The 21,860-nt window shown below is 36.7% G+C and overlaps 1 protein-coding gene across 1 annotated transcript; it reads left to right on the forward strand.

The window, feature by feature from the left end:
- The first annotated feature begins 208 nt into the window (after window positions 1-208).
- On the forward strand, window positions 209-15,649 carry LOC122739643 (mitoguardin 2-like). Its single transcript, XM_043981297.1, has 4 exons — window positions 209-330; window positions 3,090-3,191; window positions 3,309-3,447; window positions 14,516-15,649. The coding sequence occupies exons 1-4, from the start codon at window positions 209-211 to the stop codon at window positions 15,647-15,649; spliced, it is 1,497 nt and encodes a 498-aa protein (XP_043837232.1).
- The last annotated feature ends 6,211 nt before the right edge of the window (window positions 15,650-21,860 follow it).

The following is a 21,860-nucleotide window of genomic DNA, read 5'->3' on the forward strand; positions in this document are numbered from 1 at the left end:
TTGGGGGAAGGTCCATAAGTCCATCAAGAGTCTGGAAATGACAAAGGCAGTCAGCCCCAGGCAATTCATCTGCCTGGGAAAGAGGGGACTGGGGACTGGGTGGGGGGGGGTGGAATTCAATTCTCAGTAAATTTTGCAGTTCTCACTACCAATTTTCCCTCTCAGCCAGGGATGTTGTGTCTCACAACTGGCCTGCTTTGCCAGCAGCATGCTGAGCCAGGGCCAAGGGTACTCAGCCGCTGATCTCTGCTGTGGCCAAGAGCCTCTTGCTCACTTGGCCAGACCCCCTCTGTGCTGCAATGAGCTGCACTGCACTCCCCTTCCACGCAAGTGAGACCAACCTTTCCTGCAGTCTTCTAAATTAACTGAATTTGGAAGTCCATATCTCTCTGTGTTTTTTGTAGGTTATGTAGGTACAGAATCCATTTCAAGGCTTGATTTAATGTTGTTGTTGTTGCTGCTGCTGTTTTTGAGGGAAAATTGGGAGAGGCCAGGCAACACCCTGGCTTCTCTATGCCATCTTCAGTTTGTAATGGGGGAAATGGGGCATGGGTTTTGGGGTTGGGGTTCTTAGGAATTCCTCTTTAAAGAATTACACCCTCTTGCACACAAAAAGTAGTTAGAATAAGGTGGTAGTTTATTTAGGGGCAAGGGTAGGGAAGGGTGGGGGGAGGGAAACCATGAAAGAAATTATTGGACTTCTCATGGAGAGATAGGCACAAAGCACATGGCTCAGAGGTACCAATCTCCTAGAACAGGAGAATGGCAGGTATTTTATAGAAGACTGATGCAGGGAGGGGTTACCATTTGACTGTGGAAAGTTCCTTTAGTGAGGGAGGACCATCCCCCACTGGTGGTACCTGGGGAAATTGGGTGAGGAGTGGAGGACCTTCCCCCACTTGTAGTGACTAGAGGATTGGGTGAGGGGTGGCTACAGATCTCTCTTTGGGACACAAAGTCTGCAGCCACACCCAAATTTATCTCCCCAGGGTAAGGGAGACCAGAATGAAGGGTAGGAATACAAAGCTAGCTCAGTCTGATTTGGTTCCCCTTATCTCTCTAGGTGTTATCTGTCCTCTGGTTTAGTTTCTCAAGGAGAAGGTTCCTTGATGTGCCCCAGAGAACTTCTATGGTTCTCTGAACCCCATGACAAGTTGTTTCTAATTTTAACACATACATATGCACCAATTTAAATGTTACTTTAAAATTGTCCAGTACTTAGTTTGCAACACAAAGTATTCAACTACATGTTCCAATCAAACTGGATTACTTTTAGGTTCTTCCTACATTTACAGACCTTTTACTTGCAGGTAAGCACTTAAAGTAATAGTACACTTTTTTTCCTCAAAAGTTTCCAAACTTTACTTTCAAGTTCTCTGTTCACAGTGTCAGTGCAAACATGGTACAACTTTCTTTCTACTTCCTTTCACAAATCATATAAAATTATCTGGAGTTATTCAGCATCTGAGAGGGAAGAAGGGAGAGAAAGACGGAGAAAAAAACACTATCTGCGTGTTTCCCTTTAAAAAAAAAATTATCAGTGTAACTCCAAATAGCTTAGTTAATAGTATGTTAGTTCTTCAGAAAATGTGGTCAGAATACCAACAGCTTTATAACCCATTCATTCCCTTTTTAATACTAACCAAATTATACACTATAAGAAAACCTAGAAACAAAGTACCTTAAGAAAATATTAGGATTTATTTTTAAAACTTGAAACAAAACCAATTAATTACCAATCATATATTCTTAATTTAGTTGCATATGCTTTTACACTATACTTTACATAAAACAAGTTGGGGTTAAAATGTGCAAGCTTTTTTCCATTTTCCAGCAACAGTAGCAAGCAGGGGCACTTAAGGCTCAATGCTGACAGGGAGTGGCATGTTTTAGAGAAGTTAAATTATTCTCAATTTGAATGGCACAAGGAGATGTTTAAGATTTTATATAATAACTCACCCCTTCTAGGTGTCTGGAAGCCCAACCTTGTAGGATTTGAAGGACTAATTTATAGTTTAGAGAGCCTTCACCAACATTAATTACTTTTTTTTTTTTTAAAGCAGCTTTTACAATGTTCAACTAAGGCTATGAGCATCTAGCCGAAATTTACATTCCAATGTCAAATTCAAATTCTGAGCTTAATAGAGGTGCTAATCAGTGTCAGCTTCACCCAGTTCCAGCACAGGCTCCATGGCAATATATTGCAGACCATTTCTCTAACCTGCTTACTGCCTCTAACTTTATATGTTCCAAAACTCCTGATCCTGCTGCTGTCCTCCCCTGTGTCCAAGGCTCCACTGGTGCTGCTGTTGAGTGTGCTCTGGGCTAACCCCAACCCTAGTGTCCCAGAACTCTCTTGCCTATCTCCTCAGTTGTCTTACGCTTGAAAATGGACTCCGTCTTACCTTGTGTTTACTATGCTGTTCCTGTATTCTGAATCATTATTTTAAATTAGTTTTGAGGAGAATGTTGAAAGAATTATTTCTGAGTTGCTGCCAATACTTGGCCATTCTGCCTTTCCCACCTCAACCCACCCTAGGAAAGTTCTTTTATAAGTGAAAACATCTTATATTTCTTTCTGTATGTTGAGAACTACAAAATTTACTGAGAACTGTTTCCCCACCCAGTCCCCTCTTTCCCAGGCAGATGAATTGCCTGGGGTGGACTATCTTTGTCATTTCCAGACTCTTGATGGACTTATGGACCTTCCCCCAAGCAACTTGTCCCTCCCAATGCTCTGGACTTTATGTTATTATGTAAAAAAGGGCCACCTACATTAAGTAGTTTCTACTCAGAGTCAGTAAGGCCTATACTTAACTTAGGAGCTCTTCTATTATTTCTTTTGTCAAAGGTTCATTTATATCAATTAACTATATGTTACTCTGGAGCAATCTTTTGGTTCCCTTTTGTTCTGTTACCCCATTAAAAACCCTGTCTTCTGTTCCCTTCTTTGGATATTCCTAGCTTCCCAGCTTTGCTATACCACGAGCTATAGTTCCTCTGCCCCGATTAAAGACCTTATTTCTCCTATATTGATTGTTTCCTAAATTTCCAGGTTAACATATGGGGGCTCTTTCCGGGATTTGAAGAATTCATGCCCAGCCAGCCACTGTTTTTGACCTCCGGATGCTCGGCGCCTGCAGGAATCTTTTGTGTTCCAGTCTGGACTCAAATTCAGAGGCCTGGCTTGAGTAAGGGTCTCTCGAATTCAGAACTCGCATCCTTTTCGGTTGAGTTCCTAAAAAGCTCTTTGGTCAGGGGTCTGGTTATGTCCATGGATGATTTCTGTAATGGCTCCGTTCTGACAGGTCCCTCAAAAGGGGATGGATGCAGGTTTTTATGGACCATGTGTGGCTAAGTGGTCAAATGCAAAAGGAGGTGCAAAAGATTATTGGAGAAAATAATGCCTTAAAAGTTAGAATTTGGGAGATGAAAGCTAATGATCCTGTGAGACACAAAGAATAAGTCAAGAAAAGTCAAAAGAATGAAAAAAATAGTAGAAAAGGTGAAAGACCTCATTGGGAAGACAACTGAACTGGAAAATAGATCAAGGACATGTAATTTAAGAATTATTGGACTACTGAAAGCCATGGTCAAAAATAGAAGAAAAAAAAATCTAAGTACCACATTCTAGGAAATTATCAAGAACTGCCCTGAAATTATAGAATCAGTGTGTAAAATTGTATCTGAAAGAATCCACCAATCACTTCCTGAAAGAGAGCCACAAAAGAAATTGTAAAGAAATTCCAGAATTACCAGGTGAAGGAGAAAGTACTGCAAGCAGCCAGAAAGAAACAGTTAAAATAGCATAGAGCCAGAATCAGGATTGCACAGGACCTGGCAACTTCAATATTAAAGGATCAGAAGGCTTGGGGTATGATATTCTGGAAGGCAAAGGAACTTGGATTGAAACCAAGAATCAACTACCCAGAAAAATTGATCATTCTCTTTCAGGGGAAAAGATTAACATTCAATGAAATAGGGGACTTCCCAGGCTTCCTGATGAAAAGACAAGAACTGAATAGAAAATTTGATCTTCAAATAAAAGACACAAGAGAAATATAAAAAAGTTAATAAGATTAAACTGTTTACATCCCTACAGAGAAAGATAATACTTTTAATTATTGAGAACTGTACCTCTATTTGGATAGATAGGAATACATATAGAGAGTATAGGTATAAACTGACTTTGATGTGATGAATAAAATTAAATACTCAAATTAGAAATCCTGAAAACCACAGGAGAGATTGAAAGTAAGAAAATTATAGAATTAATAAATAAAACCGAGAGATGATTTTATAAAAACAAAACAAAACAAAACAAAAAAACAACAAAAGAAACCCCAATAAAATAGATGAACTTTTGGTTAATTTGATTAAAAAAAGAAAGAAAACCAAATACCAGTATCAAAAATGAAAGGGGTGAATTTACCACCAATGAAGTTGAAATTAAAGCAACAATTATTGCACAACTGTATGCCAATACATTTGAGAATCTAAATGAAATGGATGAATATTTGTAAAAATATAAACTGCCCAGATTAACAGAAGTGGAACTAAAATAAAATTCTTAAATAAGCCATTTTATAAACACTACTTGATACAATTAACAACTTTAACAAATTTGCAGGATATAAAATAAATCCACTTAGATAATCAGCAATTCTTTTTTGGTTGTTGTTTTGTTTTGTTGTTGTATTTTTTGCAGGGCAATAGGGGTTAAGTGACTTGCCCAGGGTCACACAACTGGTAAGTGTCAAGTGTCCAAGGTCAAATTTGAACACTTAGGTCCTCCTGAATCCAGGGCCAGTGCTTTATTCACTGTGCCTAACCCCCAATCATCAGCATTTCAATACATGACCAACAAATCTCAGCAGCAAGAGATAGAAAGAGAAATTCCATTTAAAGTTAAGTGTAGGGATCAGCTAGGTGGCACAGTGGATAAAGCACTGGCCCTGGATTCAGGAGGACCTGAGTTCAAATCTGGCCTCAGACACTTGACACTAGCTTTGTGACCCTGGGCAAGTCATTTAACCCTCATTATCCTGCCCCCCTCCAAAAAAAAAGTGTAGACAATATAAATATTTGGGAGTCTACCTGCCAAGACAAACCTAGGAATTCTATGTAACCGATTACAAAACACTTTTCACACAAATAAAACCAGATCTAAATAATTAGAAAAATATCAATTGCTCATGGATAGGCTGAGCTAATATAAAAAAAAAACAACAATTCTACCTAAAATAACTTATTTATTCAATGACATACCAAACAGATCACCTAGAAATTATTTTATAGAGGTAGAAAAAATGATAACAAAATTAATTTGGAAAAACAAAATTTCTAGAATATCAAGGCAACTAAAGAAAACAATGCAAAATAAAATGGTATAACCATACCAAACCTGAAGCTATACAATAAAGCAGCAGTTATCAAAACTATTTGGTACTGACTAAGACATCAAGTGGTGGATCAATGGAATATGTTAGGCACATGAGAAAAGTAGTAAATGACAGTAGTAATCTACTGTTTGGTAACACGAAACACCCCAGCTTCTGGGAAAACAAAATCTGCTGGAAAAATGAAAGATAGTTTGGCAGAAACTAGGCATAGACCAACATCTTACACCATATAGTAAAATAAGGTAAAAATGGGTATGTGATTTAGATGTAAAAGTTGATACCATAGCTTAATTAGGTGAGGAAGGAATAGTTTGCCTTACAGATCTATGGCAAGGAAAAAAAAAATATAACCAAATAAAAGAGAATATTATGAAATATAAAAAACAATTTTGATTATATTAAATTAAAAAAAAAGTTTTTTGTACAAACAGAAGCAATGCAGCTGAAATTAGAAGGGAAGCAGAAATTTGGGAAATAATTTTTCACCCAGTATGTCTGATAAAGACTTCATTTCTAAAATATATAGGGAACTAAATCAAATTTCTAAAAATGCAAGTAATTCCTCAATTGAGAAATGGTCAATGGATATGAATAGGCAGTTTTCAGATGAAATCAAAGATATCTATTGCCTTATGAAAAAATGCTCTAAATCACTATTGATTAGAGAAATGCAAATTAAAACAACTATGAGATACCACCTGACACCTATCAGATTGGCTAACATGACAAAAAAGGAAAAAATAATAAATGTTGGAGAAGCTGTGGAAAAATTGGAATACATGCATTTTTGTTGGAGTTGTGAACAGATCCAGCTATTCTGGATAGCAATTTGTAACTATGTTGAAAGGGCTAAGGGGCTGTGAATGCCCTTTGGTCCAGCTATATCACTGCTAGATCTGGATCCCCAAAACATCCAAAAAGGTGGAAAAGACATTTTTGTACAAAAAATATTTAGAGCATCTCTTTTTGTGGCAGCTAACAGTTGGAAATCAAAGGGATGCTCATCAATTGGAAAATGGCTAAACAATTTGTGGTATATGATTTTAATGGAACATTATTGTGCTATAAGAAGTGATAAGTGGTATGATTTCAGAAAAAAAAATAACTAGAAAGACTTACATCAGCTGATGTATAGTGAAGTGATCAGACACTGGATAATGTTGTACGCAGTAGCAAAAATATTGCTTGATGAAGAACTGTGAATAACTTAGCTATTCTCAGCAATAGAATAATCCAAGGCAATCCGAAAAGGACTAATGAAGAAACATGCTATCCACCCCCAGAGAGAAGTGATTATTGTTTAAATACAATCTGAAACATGCTATTTTTCACTTTCTTTAATTTTTATTCATTTTCTTGTACATATTGACTAATATGGAAATGTTATACATACAAAAATACAAAAATGATTATATAATTTATATTCCAATATTAAAAAGGAAATGCAAGTGCAAGTATAGAAACTTGCTTGTTTCATAAAAGCAATTGATTTTTAGCTAGAATTAGTCTATATTCACCAAACTTGTGGTATAGAATGAGAGTATTTCAGGGATGATCCTCCAAGTCTAGTACTTTATACAGACTACAAGGGAAATACTTCTACTCTGAGTAAAAACATTCCCAGTACTTTTGTAATTCTATAGGCATTTAATAAACACTTACTATATGAATGGTGTTATGCTAGCCTCTGAAAATGTGAAGATAAAAATAAAAATAAAAGAATTTCTAACTGCAAGGATTTTGTAGGAACAAAAGGCATAAAGGTGGAATAATGGATGTAGCTCTGGGCTAGCTTTCACAGACTTGAATTTAGGTCCTGTCTCAGACACTTACTGTATATGTAATCCTGGGGAAGTCACTTACTTCTCTCACCCTGAGTTTCCCAATCAATAAAATGAGAATATCAAGAGTCCCTACTCTACTTTGTTATGACTATTTGGAGGCTCCCATGAGATAATGTATGGAAAATTCTGGGCATCCATAGAATATAGTATATATGTTTTATTATTATCAAATATACAAAGTATACTTAAATTGTAAAGTAATTTCAAGAATGGGAGTACCATAACAAAGAGGGGTAGAGATAAGCTTCATGTAGTAGGTAACACCAAACTCTTTAAAGAAAGCTAGAGATTCTAAGAGGTAGAAGGAAGGAGAAGGGCACTTCAACATTGGATGGTTATCCTGTGCAAATCCAGAAGATGGAGAGATGGAATCCAGACTCTAGATTCCTAGGAACTAGGTAACAAGCCAGTTTTCATGAATTGAAACATTCATGCAGAAACATCTTGTGATATACAGCTATAATGGAAAATGTCAAGATGGGAGGGCTTTAAATGTCACACTGAAAATTTTAAATCTTATTTAAGTGGCAACAGGGAGCCAATGAAAATTTTTTTCACCCACTGGAAAAAAAAAAAGCTTTTATTACTGGGGAAACAAATCACTCTCATAGCACTATGATATGGATTATTTTTTTATATCAATGTGAATTGGTATTTGATTTTTTAACTTGACAAATGTATGTAATAGGAAAATTTATTAGAGAACTGTTATGGACACATGATTCAGAGGTTCATAACATTCCTATTTTGTTATAAAAGTAATTTTAAATTGTATATACATATATGTATATATGTATATATAAGTACTTGTATTTTAAAATTATTAAACATTTTTTTCTTTATTTTATCAAATAGCCACAGTTGATCAGAATTCCTGTGTTGATTGTGTACAAAAATGCATGTTTCATTCTTTTTTTTTCCTAGGTTAGGATTTTTTAATGTGTCCCAAGAAAGCTTCTGAACCTCTGGACTATGTATTTGTCATGGAATGTCCTAAGAAGACTATGTCAATGATCAGAAAACAGGCTAAGATCCCCAGAACCCATACAAATAACAGAGAAAAAGGAAAGGGGGAGAGGTTATTTAAGCTTTGTCTTATGTCCTTGTGGCTTTTTATATCACCCACTTCTTTGGACTCATTGGAAATTACCCCAACCTCCAAAGTTTCCTCAGCTTTTTCCACCAAAACCCACTTAGCATCCTGTACCCCCTCTTTGGCCAGAAAAACTTCCATGAACACCACTTCCATGACTGCTTCATTGGCTTCAAAGCCACTGGCTTTGGGCCAAGTCTAGAGTTATTTTGTTTCCATCAATTTCTCCATCTTCCATGGCCTCTTTTGCACCTTTTAGCATTTTCTTCTGAGTTGAAGTCTAAAAGACTGAATCTTTTAGATAATCTTATCTCCTGTTTGTGACAATTCTGGCATCCACAGAGCCATGAAATTAATCTTTCAATGTTTCTTTTATTGTGTCTTTAGACAGACTTTTGGCAAACAATATTTTGTAAGACTGATTCCTTGTAGCTGCATTACCTGTCTACTGTTCCATCAGCTCCCACCAGATGGCTCTGCTTTCAACGTTCAGCGTTGATTGTTCTCAGGCAAGCTGATGTATATCACCTTCTCTAACACTTCCTTCAGGCTTTCTCCAGTGGTGCTATAAGTGAGGTTATTCAGCATCAGTGCCTTTGAGTCTGACAGCTTCCTCTTTTACACTCTCAAGTTCTCTTGCCCTTGACTTTTCTCCCTTAAGTAGACTAAAATGAATGCACATCTTTTTTCACTTGGAAATTTCTTTGTGGATATCTTCAAATTTGTGTCTCCTTTATAATTTCAAGTTTGTCTTATACTGCTTCCTGCTCTCATTTATCATGTGTGAATCTACCCAGTGACTTCTGATTAATACTCATGTAAAATCATTTATAGACAATAATGTCTTCTAAAGCAGGCAACCAGCAATAAGACCCTACTATTTGCAAGACACAAGGTATACAAAGTGTGTTTGGTATATTAGTATTGCTAATTGTGCTTTCTAAAATATTTGCTACTTATAATATTAGAGGCTATTTCACCCATTTTTACAGTAAACATTTGTTATTAATTAATATTGAATATCAGTAAAGAATTGACATTAACACAAGCAGAAATGCCCTAGTGTCATGTTGTCTCTCACAAACCTATCCTGTCCTAAAAGTGTGCAAAAAGTGACAGCAAGTCCAGAAAGCCAAGAACACCAAGAAGAATGGTGTCCCTAGTATGATCTTGGCTTTTATCCTCTTTTTTTATTTATTTTTTTTGGTGAGGCAGTTGGGGTTAAGTGACTTGCCCAAGGTTACACAGCTAGTAAGTATCAAATGTCTAAGGCCAGATTGGAACTCAAGTCCTTCTGACTCCAGGGCTGATGCTCTATCTACTGTACCACCTAGCTGCCCAATATCCTCTTTTAATAGAAATGGATTACTATACATTGATCAAAGTTAATTGGGTAGTATCATTCAATTCCATTGGTTGGTGTGACTTGAGGGTGATCTGTATTGAAATAATCTCTAAAGATGACATCAGGGGGAAGTATCCAAAAGACTACTCCCTAAATTGCTCAAGGCAAAATCCATTATCTAGGTGTAATTTAATCACATCAGTTCACTGAGCTAGACAAAAGAGTCTCTCTTCATTCTTATTGTACATGTGTGCTCACCCTGAACAGGATTAACACTTCCTCCTAAAAATTGACCTTTCTCAATGGGGGGTGGGGGAGGGCTGAGAAAAGGGATCTGTGGGTCCCCCCAAAATTCATTATTATTGATTATTTTCTCACTAAAGACAAGTGAAAAAAGTCCTGTGCTACAAGGGAATTTCATTCTAATGGCAGAGGCAAATTGTTGAATATATAATTACAAAAACAATATATGAGAGGCAGCAAGAGGCAGAGGACAGTCCTGGTCTCATAGACAGGAATATTTGCATTCAAAAATTCTCACAATGGCTATATATTCCCAGTTGCTAACTAATTCTTTAAGACTATAAGGTGTAGAGCAGATGCTGACTTTAATTAGTAGAAGGAATTTCTTCATCAAATACTTCTATCAGTAAAATCACATGCAAAATGTATGTGTGTGTGTATGTGCGTGTGTGATAATGGGGAATTTAGAGGTCATTAAATCCCATGTTCTAGTTTTACACAAGAGAAAATTGAAGATCAGAGAAGCTAAGTAGTTTAACTAAGTAGTCACAACATTATTACATTTTGAGATGGGATTCAAGGCCTAGTCTTTCTGATTCAAAGTGCATCAGTCTGTGTTATGAGGCTAAAAGAGACCAACAGGGTCATAGTAGTGTGAAGGATTGAGTTTTGTTCATAAAATTATTAAAAATCTGTATTCAAGGGGTGGCTAGGTGGTGCAGTGGATAAAGCATTGGCCCTGGATTCAGGAGTACTTGACTTCAAATCCGGCCTCAGACACTTGACACTTACTAGCTGTGTGACCCTGGGCAAGTCACTTAACCCCAATTGCCTCACTAAAAAAAAAAAAAAAAAGAAAGAAAAAAAATCTGTATTCAAATTGCCATTATTACATTTACTAGCTATATTGGATAAGCTAAGCACAATCAATAGCTTAGAAATCATAATCCCTAAATGAATTATTTTATGGAAGTATTACAATGTTCCGTATTCTCCTCCTTTAAGCCCATACTCATTTCATTTCTATTCTTTGAAGTGTTCCTTTCTCAGTCATGATCCTGGAGAAAGCATTGATAGCTTGGGTCTCTGTTTTTTGAACTTCCATTTTCTCCTAAATCATCAGCAATCTGATTTTCAATCTCATGATTCAAAGAAGAATGTGTTTTCCCTATTTACCAATATCTTAATTGCCATATATGGATTTTTTTTCAGTCCTAATCCTACTTGATTCTATTATAATTTGGAAACATTTTTCACTTTCTTCTCCCAGACACTTTTCTTTTGTTGTTTATTCATTCAGTTGTATCTGACTCTTCTTAACTCTGAATCATAGCACACAAATAGTGTTCATGGGGTTTTCTTGGCAAAGATACTGGATTAGTTTGCCATTTTCTTTTCAAGTGGATTAAGGTAAATGGAGATTAAGTATCTTGCCCAGAGTCACATTATTTTTTTTTCTTGTTTGTTTGTTTGTTTGTTTTTTGCAGGGCAATGGGGGTTAAGTGACTTGCCCAGGGTCACACAGCTAGTAAGTGTCAAGTGTCTGAGGCTGGATTTGAACTCAGGTACTCCTGAATCCAGGGCTGGTGCTTTGTCCACTGTGCCACCTAGCCACCCCAATCTTTGTTAATTCTTCACCCTATTCATGCTGGGGAAGTTGAATCATCCTCTCCCAAGTTCTGTAGGTCATTTTATTATTTTTTTAAATCTACATTATCTTATTTGATTATCTCATTAGCCATCAGGAGTTCAATTTTAATATCAATGCAAATGCTTCCTTAGATCCAGCCAGCTAACCCTAATCTCTCATCCGAGCTACAATCCTATATGATCAATGGCAATTTGGTTATCTTTGACTGGATCAGCAGTGGGCATCTTTAAGTCAACATGTGCAAAACATTTTCCATTCCCAAAATTATCCTTTCATCTGAACTTTACTATTAGCATCAAGGACACCACCACTATCTCAATCACCCAGACTGACAAATTCAGTGTCATGCTTCACTTCTCAGTTACACCAAAAGCAAAGATCTCATCCATTACAAATCTTGATAAAAAAACAAAACAAAACAAAACAAAGAAAAAAAAGACATCTCTTTTATATAACCCTTCTCTCCACTCACAGAGCCATCACCTTGGTTGGGGTACTTATCCTATGTTGCCTAAACTGTTATTAGAGCTTTAAAATTATTTTTTCCCTTAAGTTCCCCAAACTCTCCCCTTCAATCTTTCCATTGCTCACATGACAAAATGAGTTGTCTAAAGCCTAGGTCTTCCCAGTTAACCCCTTTATTCAATAAACTCAAGTGGTTCTATGTTATATCTAGCATCAAACAAAGTCTCCTGGTATTTAAAGCTCTTGATGATCTGGCACATTTCAAATTTTCCAGTTAATAAATGTTTATTGATCGATGAAATGTTTTGGCCTGAATGCATTTATTTTTTGCAGACTGTAGGATTAAGCCAAATGAAACTATTGCATAATCTCTCAAGATTTTCATTACTTTAATGCCAGTGTCTATGCCATCACCTTTCCCTAGTCCCACCTCTATTAACTCCACCTCCTTCCTCCAGATCTGCCTGATTAACTTTCCCCATTTTTAAGGTTCTACTCAAATGTCAGCACTTCCCTGAAACTCTTTTTTAATCCCCAAAGGTGATGGTGATTTCTGTTTTCTCTCAGAAGCCATGTCTTCTTTTCTTCCTCTGTCATTACATGTTTAATTTCTAGAGCTTCTATTTTTATATTGCTTTTTAAGACAAGTAGGTTGTACAGTGGATAGAGTACTGGCAATTGAATCAAAAAGGCATGAATTCAAATATGGCCCTAGGTACTTAATAATTGTTGTTGTTTTAGTATGTCCTAAGGAGGACTAGTGACATCACATTTTAAACCCAAATCACTCTGACTTTCATTGAGTGGCCAAGACTAGGTCCCAGCCTAAAATTTTCTTGCTCAATTAAAAAAAAATGATGTCTCAAAATAATTGTGTGACCTTGAGCCAGATCTACCTCAGTTCCTTAACCACAAAATTGAAATAATAATAGCACTTGATAGTCAGGTTTGTCATAAGGATAAGAGCAAACACTATTTGTAAAATATAACTGATACATTTTATGACACATAACAGATTCTTATTAAATACTTATTCCCTCCCTTCATTTTACCTTGTAATATAGTAATTTCAATAGGAATTTATCTTATATTTGATTGTAAGCTCTCCAAGAACATGAGGCATTGTTTATTTTTTCTATATAAAAATGTCCTAAACTATATATGTTCCAAAGTAGATTGTACATGGAACCAAAAATCTATTTTATAAAGCTTGATTTTCAAGTACAGGATCAATTTAGCATGAAATTTTCAAAGCTGTGTTATTTGTCTGACTCCATATGGTTTGTTTCTGATCTGTTCTGTATATATTTTACCTTAAACAATGCTTCAGTTATCCTCCCTCCCTTCCTTCCTTCCTAAATTCCTGTTTTCTACCTATCAATGTTTTGGGGGGTTTTTTGTTTGTTTGTTTTTTCATGGCAATGGGGGTTAATTGACTTGCCCAGGGTCACACAGCTAGTAAGTGTCAAGTGCCTAAGGCTGGATTTGAACTCAGGTACTCCTGAATCCAGGGCCAGTGCTTTATCCACTGCACCACCTAGCTGCCCCTCTACCTAGCACTGTTAATTCATCCTTCCAACCTCCTACCCAGTTGAAAAATAAGAATTATAAAAGATGCCTATAACAAGATAACTAGCCAAGCAAAAGAAATCCCCATATGTACCTCTCCTGGAAACACATCCCTAATTTTTAATATTGAGCCCATCACTTCTCTGTCAGTGGTTAGCATGCTTTGTCATTAACTCTTTGGAATTGTGGTTGTATGATAAAATAATGGGATTTAGTAGATACTCAGTGACCCACCTGGAGATTAATCTAAACTGATTGAATCAAGTGAGAGTGATTAAGTGCTGATTAGCCTAGTAGTATAGTAGTAGTAGGCCTCCACCATTCTCCAGTTGACCAATCAGCTTGAAGCAGTGTGTAAGGACCACCTCTCTTCCAGAGCTATAAAAAACAATCAGTTTGCTAGTGTGTTCATGGTTGAAGAAGGCTGGTGCTGGAGGACTTGGCGAGGAACCAGACCAGACCAGGCTGGAAATCTACACTAGGTAGGCTTTCTTTTTTTTAACTTCCTGAACTCCATGTGAATACCTATATGCTTTTAATAAATGTTTAATGTCCAAAGACTGGTACTGAAGCTTTTTAATTTAAGGCGATCACAAAATTAAGATTTTAAACATCACAGTTTGGTGACCATGAAGGGACCTTTAAGGACCCTCCCACCCTCCCTAGTTTGGCCACAAGCCAGCTAATTTGGTGGACTTTCACTTACCTCCCCTCATTGATGTTCCCTCATTTGCCTAATCTCCCTTCTTTTAAGCCTCTAAAAGCCTTGCTTCAGGAGAAAAGCCAGTCCATTTTAAAGGGCAACATGTTTGAATATTTTTTTTCCTCATTGGAGAATTTTGGGACTACTTAACCTCCAGATTCAATCAGATGGCCTACTCAGTCTTTTCTCCTTGTCTTAAGGGCTTTTTCGTCATCTATGTAGGAGGAAACCTTTGGCATACTGGAGTGAGAGTCTGTTCCCCTCACCCGGCATACCACCTCCAGGAGGAGTTTGGCTCAACATTCCCATCAAATAGTATGCTCTTGGACCCAGAGAGGACACTCATGCTACCTCTGACAGAAGGTTCACTGAGGCTTCAGGAAGATGAGGACAGTCTTTCCTCTGAAGACTCTTTGTCCTCTTCAGCAGAGCTGTTTGATGACCTGCAGGCAGAAGATCTCCCTTTCCAGCTCTCCAGGCCAGCTGCAGCATATGAGGAGGCCTTGCAGCTGGTAAAAGAGGGGAAGGTTTCCTGTCGGACACTCAGAACAGAACTCCTGGGTTGCTCCAGTGATCAGGACTTCTTAGCTAAACTGCACTGTGTCCGGCAGGCCTTCCAGGGACTTCTGCAAGATGAGAGTAACCAGCTGTTCTTTGGGGAGGTTGGGAAACAAATGGTAACAGGCCTGATGACGAAAGCTGAAAAGAACCCAAAGGGCTTCTTGGAGAGCTATGAGGAGATGTTGAATTATGCCCTGAGACCAGAGACCTGGCCTACCACACAGATGGAATTGGAGGGGCAGGGGGTGGTTTGCATGAGTTTCTTTGACATTGTACTGGATTTCATACTCATGGATGCCTTTGAGGACCTGGAGAACCCCCCCTCCTTAGTGCTGGCGGTCCTGCGTAATAGCTTGCTCTCAGACAGCTTCTTGGAAACGGCTCTGGCCACTGCCTGCTGGTCGGTTTTGAAAGCCAAGAGACGACTTCTGATGGTGCCCGATGGCTTCATCTCCCACATCTACACATTATTGGAGCATGTCAATCCCATTCTTGCCTTTGGCTTCTTAGGGCCCAAGCCACAGCTGGCTGAAGTCTGCACTTTTGTCAAGCATCAGATTGTGTACTACCTGAAGGGCATGTTTGACCTGGACAATATGCGCTACACCACTGTGCAGTCACTAGCTGAGGACATCCTTCAACTGTCCCACCAACGCAGTGAGATCCTGTTGGGTTACCTGGGAACAGGGCCTGTCCGGGAGATGAATGGGATGTTGCCTCATGAAAATGGACCCCTGTCCATTAGCCCCCATGCCTCCATGAGGGAGGGCTAACTCCTCTCCTGGTGCTCACCTGTGGCCAGAGGGGCTTGCTCTCTCCTGAGTGACATATGAGTGGCAGTGGCTCAGCCCAGCCCCTTGGTCTTTCTGCTTGCCCTCTGGAGGGAATCTGCCAAGTCTTGGACCAGTCCATTGCTTCCTTTTTTCCCTTTCATTAGGATTCTAGGCCCCACATCTCAGCTCAGAGAACTGAGAAAAGACTTCCAAAAACTTTTTTTGTGCTGTTTCAAGGAACACCTATATGCTTTTAATAAATGTTTAATGTCCAAAGACTGGTATGTCTTCTCAAAATTTTTAAGTTAAAAATTAAAATATTCCTTAGAATAAAAACTTTCCAAATGAAGAAATCTGAAGTTTACCATTTATGCAGTCTAAATACCACTAAATTGACCTTCTGATTATCTAGGACTTGTATCATGATTTGTTTGGAGATCTACCCTAAATTTGGCAAGCGTTAAGGCAAAATATAATCAATCCTTAAGTTAATTTACTTTCATTGGAGAACAAAATAAAACTTGAATGCATCAAGGATCTATAGAAGAAATTGAAGTGGATGAAAGAGAAAATGTTAAATGCCAAGAAACTTAGAATGAGTGACTTCAAATTGCTTAAAATTAGACCTATATCTAAAAAATGCTCATTGGTGCCTCCAAAAGGCTGGTTATTTTGGGGGTGATTTCATATGGAAATCAGATCAGATATTTTGTGGTGGATAGCAAAAATCAGGAAGGTGAACTGAAATGAGGTCAAGGGAAGTCAATCAATGGATAGCAAGGAAAGTGAAGAGTAATCATTAGTGGAAATGATGTAATGTTTCAAGCTTGTAAAAAATTTCATAGACACTGGGTCATAGAAACTTCTCAGCATCCCTTATAGGTATTTTTGACCTCCTTATTTCCTGATGATGAAAATAGTCTCAAATATTTTAAAAGAATTACAGCTTGTCATAGAGCTAGCAAATATCAGGAAGGAAAACCTGCTGGGTTTTCTGAATTTACCCCCTTTACACTGGGGTGTCAAAAGAAGTGAAGAGGCAAAACTGGTCCTCTTGACAATAACAACTACAGAGATTTCCTTACTGATTGTTAGGGTCAAATAAAATAATATATGCTAATGGCCTTGCAAGTTTTAATGAAATGAATGTTAATTATTGTCATTATAAAAACAGCCATTATTACATTCCATTGTGGAATTTTATTTTTTATTTTATTTTTATGGTTTTTTTTGTCAGTGAATAGTTTCTGGTAACTTCTTGACATCAGCTCATCACAGAATAAAATTATAATGGCAATTATGCAGTACATCCACCAGAACCCTCTGAATTGACAATTATTCACAACCATAAAAAATGTCATAGTGTCCTATTTACAGCTTCTTTCCTTTTAAAAATTAGGTTTAGAAGCATTAATTATCTTCCCATTGTCCCCATTCCAATTGGTGGTTTTTAAAAATGTTAATTATAACACGTGTTTAATCCTGCAAACCACATTCCCACAATTGTCCATGTTCAAATATTAAAACCTATTTCAGGAGGCAATGAGGATGCAGTGTCACACATAACCTGGATTCTAAAGATTGTTGGATGCAAAAACCAAAGAGACAAAGAAGTGTCGTGTATTGGAAAGACTAATGGGCATGGAAACAGAGACTTGTACACTCACAGCTCTCATCATTAGGCACTAAAGGTACAGTATATAGAGTGAGCAAGATATGGTTTTGGTCCTGGAATGGGCTATAATTTGTTATTGGAAGCTGATTCTTCTGACATTTTATAGCTCAGTTAGTTTCAATTGTTTTGAGCTTGAAAGAAAGAATAGAGCCAAAAAGCAGCAGAAAGACCATGTCTTCATGGTTTCCTATTGACTTAGGTATTGACTGGCATTTGTGCTACCTCTTAAAGCTAAAAGCAAGTCACATGGTTGAACCATCACATCATTTCTGGAGGGAGAGCACATGGGGTCCCTTTTGGCCTCTTGCTGCCAGAGAAGGGGAAATACTTATTTGCATGGTTACTATCTTTTTTAGACATATTTAGCTCTGGCTAATCACCTAATTCTCAATGTAGATAACAGACAGGAAACCACAGTATCCTTCTATATCCTCTAAAAGGGAAGATTGAGCCTTTGAATTCCACTTCATACTCTTTCAGACTCACGCTTATCAAACCTCTGTTTAAATTTTTGAGGAAAGGTTTTGAGGAAAGGACTTTGTATGCCAAACATTGACATGCAATCATATTATAGCTCCCAGGCAGAGGAGATGTATTCCCTTGATATTTCCACACAACTTGGACTATTCTGCTTCTACTCTAGCTCCGTAGATCTAGAACTGAATGGAATGAAAGAGACCTCAGGTATCGGCAACCCCAACCATTTTAGTTTTAAATTTTGTTTCAAATTTACTTTTATTTTTAATTGACAGAAACATATTTTATTTTCCTTTTACTTGCCAAACTACATTATTCATTTTTACTATTTCATTTCCCGCCTTGCTTCTCTCCTGCATGTCATGATCTCCAACAACACATCATTCTGAAAGATATCACCTCTAGCTCATAGACCTTCAAATTATTTCCAACCCTAGCTGCAGGAAGTCATCATTCATACAAAATACTCTACCCTCCCTGCTTTTCATTCTACTTTTCTGCTTCTTTTCATATACTGTCTTCCCCCATTAGATTGTGAACTTTCTTTCTAAGGGCAAGGACTGTCTTATGCCTTGCATTGTATCTCTAGCCCTTAGTATAGTACTTGACATATAGTAGACCCTTAAGAAACATAAAACCCTTATAACAAAAAGCATAGTCAATCAAAAGAAACTCTCACATTGATTGTGTCCACTGGAAATGTATGTATCCTGAGCTCATTGCCTTTCTTGTCTGGAGATGTGTAATATATATCTAATCAGTAATTCTATGAATCACACCAACCAATTTCAAAATTGAGGAGAATGAAGGCCAGAGTAACTTAATCAAGTTCTCAGCTAAAATCATCATCAGAGATAGGATCTAAGTCTATATCTTCTGACTCTGGAGGCATTATTCCTTCAATGGAACCAGGTTCTCATTGTCTTTCTTGTCAACTAATATATGTGGAGATGAAGTGACTTACCATGTTAACAAATAAAGTTGAGAATGAAAAATGCAAGATTGGACAAAACTCTCTAAATTCAGAGCCAATGTTCTTCCCACTGTCGTACTATAGGAAAATGATAAGGGGATATCCTCAAGAGATGGGAATATCATGAATTCTATTTTTGCTGGATGGAGGTATGTGTTAAGTAAAGTAAATAATTAGGGTAGAAAAGTAAGTTAGAGCCAGATTAGGACAACCCTTGAATTTCAGGTTATGTTTTTTTTGTTGTTTGTTGTCATTTTTTGTTTGTTTATTGTTGTTAGGTTTTTTTTGCATCTTCATGGAACCATTGAAGTTTCATGAGCAAGGGTATGATGTGTTCATTAGGAATTAAATTATCACAATTGTGCTAAGGGAAAATTGGAAATGAGAAATTGAAGGCAAGGTCAACTTTCAGCTGAAAATTCCCATTTCTTTGTCCCAATTATTTTTTATACAACAAATATCAATCAAATGTATATTACATGTAAAATATGAAAGTAGAATGCACTTGATTTCTCCTACTCCATCAATGATGAAAATACTGCCACCTTTGCACTTAAATAAATCTGGCTGTGCTTATTTTGGAGACTTTTTCTTCTTTAAACAGTTCATTTTTTTCAGGAGCCATTCTTCTCTCCCTCTCTCTTTCTCTCTCTCTCTCTTTCTCTCTCTCTCTCTCTGTATATGTATATATCTGTGTATATATATACACACAAACATACACTCTCCATATATATATACACATACATACAAACATACTATACACACACACACACATATATATATATATATATATATAAATATATATATATTTATCACATGCCCAAATAAATTTTTATTTTTATTTTCTCAAATTCAGCTATTTACAAATGGTGGAAATATTTCACATAAACATCAAATTATCAAATTGTTGCAGAAAAGGCCAGAATCTCATTTTTGAAAAGCTCGAATGGTTTATGGAAATTTTTTGACCCTCATTGAAAACCTGCTTGGTTTAGTACACCCAAATGTACTAAATGAAGTGAATTCTTAGGAACAAAGTAATGAACTTTTGAAATTCTCCAAATACTGCTTTAATTGAAGCCGAGATTGATATAATTTCTTCTGTTATCTTGTATCTGATATGTTCCAGGCTAGAATCTTTCCTGTGATTATCTTGAGGGGAAGTAGAGAAAGGCAGCAACACACTGTTTCTATTTCTGTTCAGGTTGGAAGTCTACAGAAAAAAATCTTCCTTTCAATTCATGGGTTATTCATAAACCCACTGATCTTGTGTTGACTTCACAGTGAAAGTCTTTAAAAAAATGAATCCAACATCTATGTTGAACCTTCCAAGTTAATTTGAATCTGTCTAATATTTCCTTTCTAGTGAAATGTACTAGCCTTAGGAAATACAAGACTAGTTTATAAATAAAGAGTGGACACATATAATTCTTTTACTAAACAATTAGGGTGGAACATGCTACTGTTTAAGAAAAAAATAATGGTAGGGGGCAGCTAGGTGGCACAGTGGATAAAGCACTGGCCCTGAATTCTGAAGCACCTGAATTCAAATCTGACCTCTGACACTTGACACTTACTGACTATGTGACACTGGACAAGTCATTTAACCCTCATTGTCCCCCCCCCAAAAAAAAACAGGAAGAAAAAAATGGTAAATGTCAACATAAATAACTGAATTTGAAATTAGCAGGACTGGATTCAAATCCTGCTATTCATATATGTATATAAGTATGCAGTGTTTTGCCAATCTTAAAATGTCATATAAATGTTTACTATCATATTTAGTTGTTGTTGTTAAGTAATTGTTCAGTTATTATCCATTTCATGTGTGGCCTTGGGCAAGTGAAAACCTTTTTGAATCTGAATTTTCTATCAGTGAACTAAGAGAGTTGATCTAGAAGACATCAGATGTTTTTATGTTTCCTTGTAACTTATAATAATTCCCTTTGTCATAAGGAAATATAAGAGGGATGAAGTTGTGGCAAACTGGAATGAACACTGCTACACTGTAGTTGATAGAAAAGTCAGATTCCTAGCAACTACAAGGATGACACACACATATCTATATACATATAAATACCATATGAACATATATGCATGGATGTATGCTGTATTCATGAATATACATATGCATGTGTATATGTAGGTTTAGACACATGTGTGTATGCCCACACACATACATGCATGTAATAATAAATGCATATCAACAATGCTATATATGTATGTTTGTGTACACATGTATATATGTATACTTACATACATACACACATATATGCACATGAACACAATTTTATACCAGCACTGACAAAAAGTAATTTGTAACCTATAAGAGTTACTTGAAGCAGAGTAAAAAAGATCTGGGTTTAAATCTTGGTTTTGCTATTTTAGAACTTTATTCTTGGGACGGTTTATTTTATCCTACCTTATCTTCAGTTTCTTCATCTTAAAAATGGTGGGTTAATACTAAATGATATCAATATCTCTTTCAGATCTATATCTATGATTCTATGAATCTGGTATGGAAAGATAGTAATAATAATGGCAGCGGGGTGGCACAGTGGATAGAGTACTGGGCTTGAAGTCAGGTAGACTCAATTTTGTGAGTTCAAATCTGCCCTCAGACACTTATTGGCTGCATCACTCTAAGCAAGTGACTTAATCCTGTTTGCCTTATTTCCTCATTTGTAAAATGTGCTGGAGAAGGAAATGGCAAACCACTCCAGAATCTCTGCCAAGAAACTCCTCTGCCTGAGGAGTCAGACATAACTGAACAATTACTTAACAACAACAAATAAATATGATAGTAAACATTTATATGGCATTTTAAGATTGGTAAAACACTGCATACTTATATACATATATGAATTTATATGGATACATAAGTGGATGAACATCTATTAACTAAACTCTCTATATAATCTTATGTTATTTTCACATAGATAGCTGATAGGTGGCATTGTTATAGACATTTTACAGATAAAATATATGATAGAGACAGGAGAAATGATTAACTAGTTTCCACGAGCTAATAAGTGATTGAAACAATACTCCAACTATGGTCTTTCTGACTTAAAATCCTGTATACT

Source organism: Dromiciops gliroides, chromosome 2, assembly GCF_019393635.1.
Source record: "Dromiciops gliroides isolate mDroGli1 chromosome 2, mDroGli1.pri, whole genome shotgun sequence".
Lineage (NCBI taxonomy): Eukaryota > Metazoa > Chordata > Mammalia > Microbiotheria > Microbiotheriidae > Dromiciops > Dromiciops gliroides.

Excerpts from the sequence above, each read along its gene's own strand:
- LOC122739643 (XM_043981297.1), top strand. The coding sequence starts at position 209 with ATGCTGAGCCAGGGCCAAGGGTACTCAGCCGCTGATCTCTGCTGTGGC. Across the intron at positions 3,192-3,308 it reads AATTCAGAGGCCTGGCTTGA|GTCCCTCAAAAGGGGATGGA; the intron begins GTAAGGGTCTCT and ends CCGTTCTGACAG. Across the intron at positions 3,448-14,515 it reads AGATGAAAGCTAATGATCCT|GGCTTTTTCGTCATCTATGT; the intron begins GTGAGACACAAA and ends CCTTGTCTTAAG.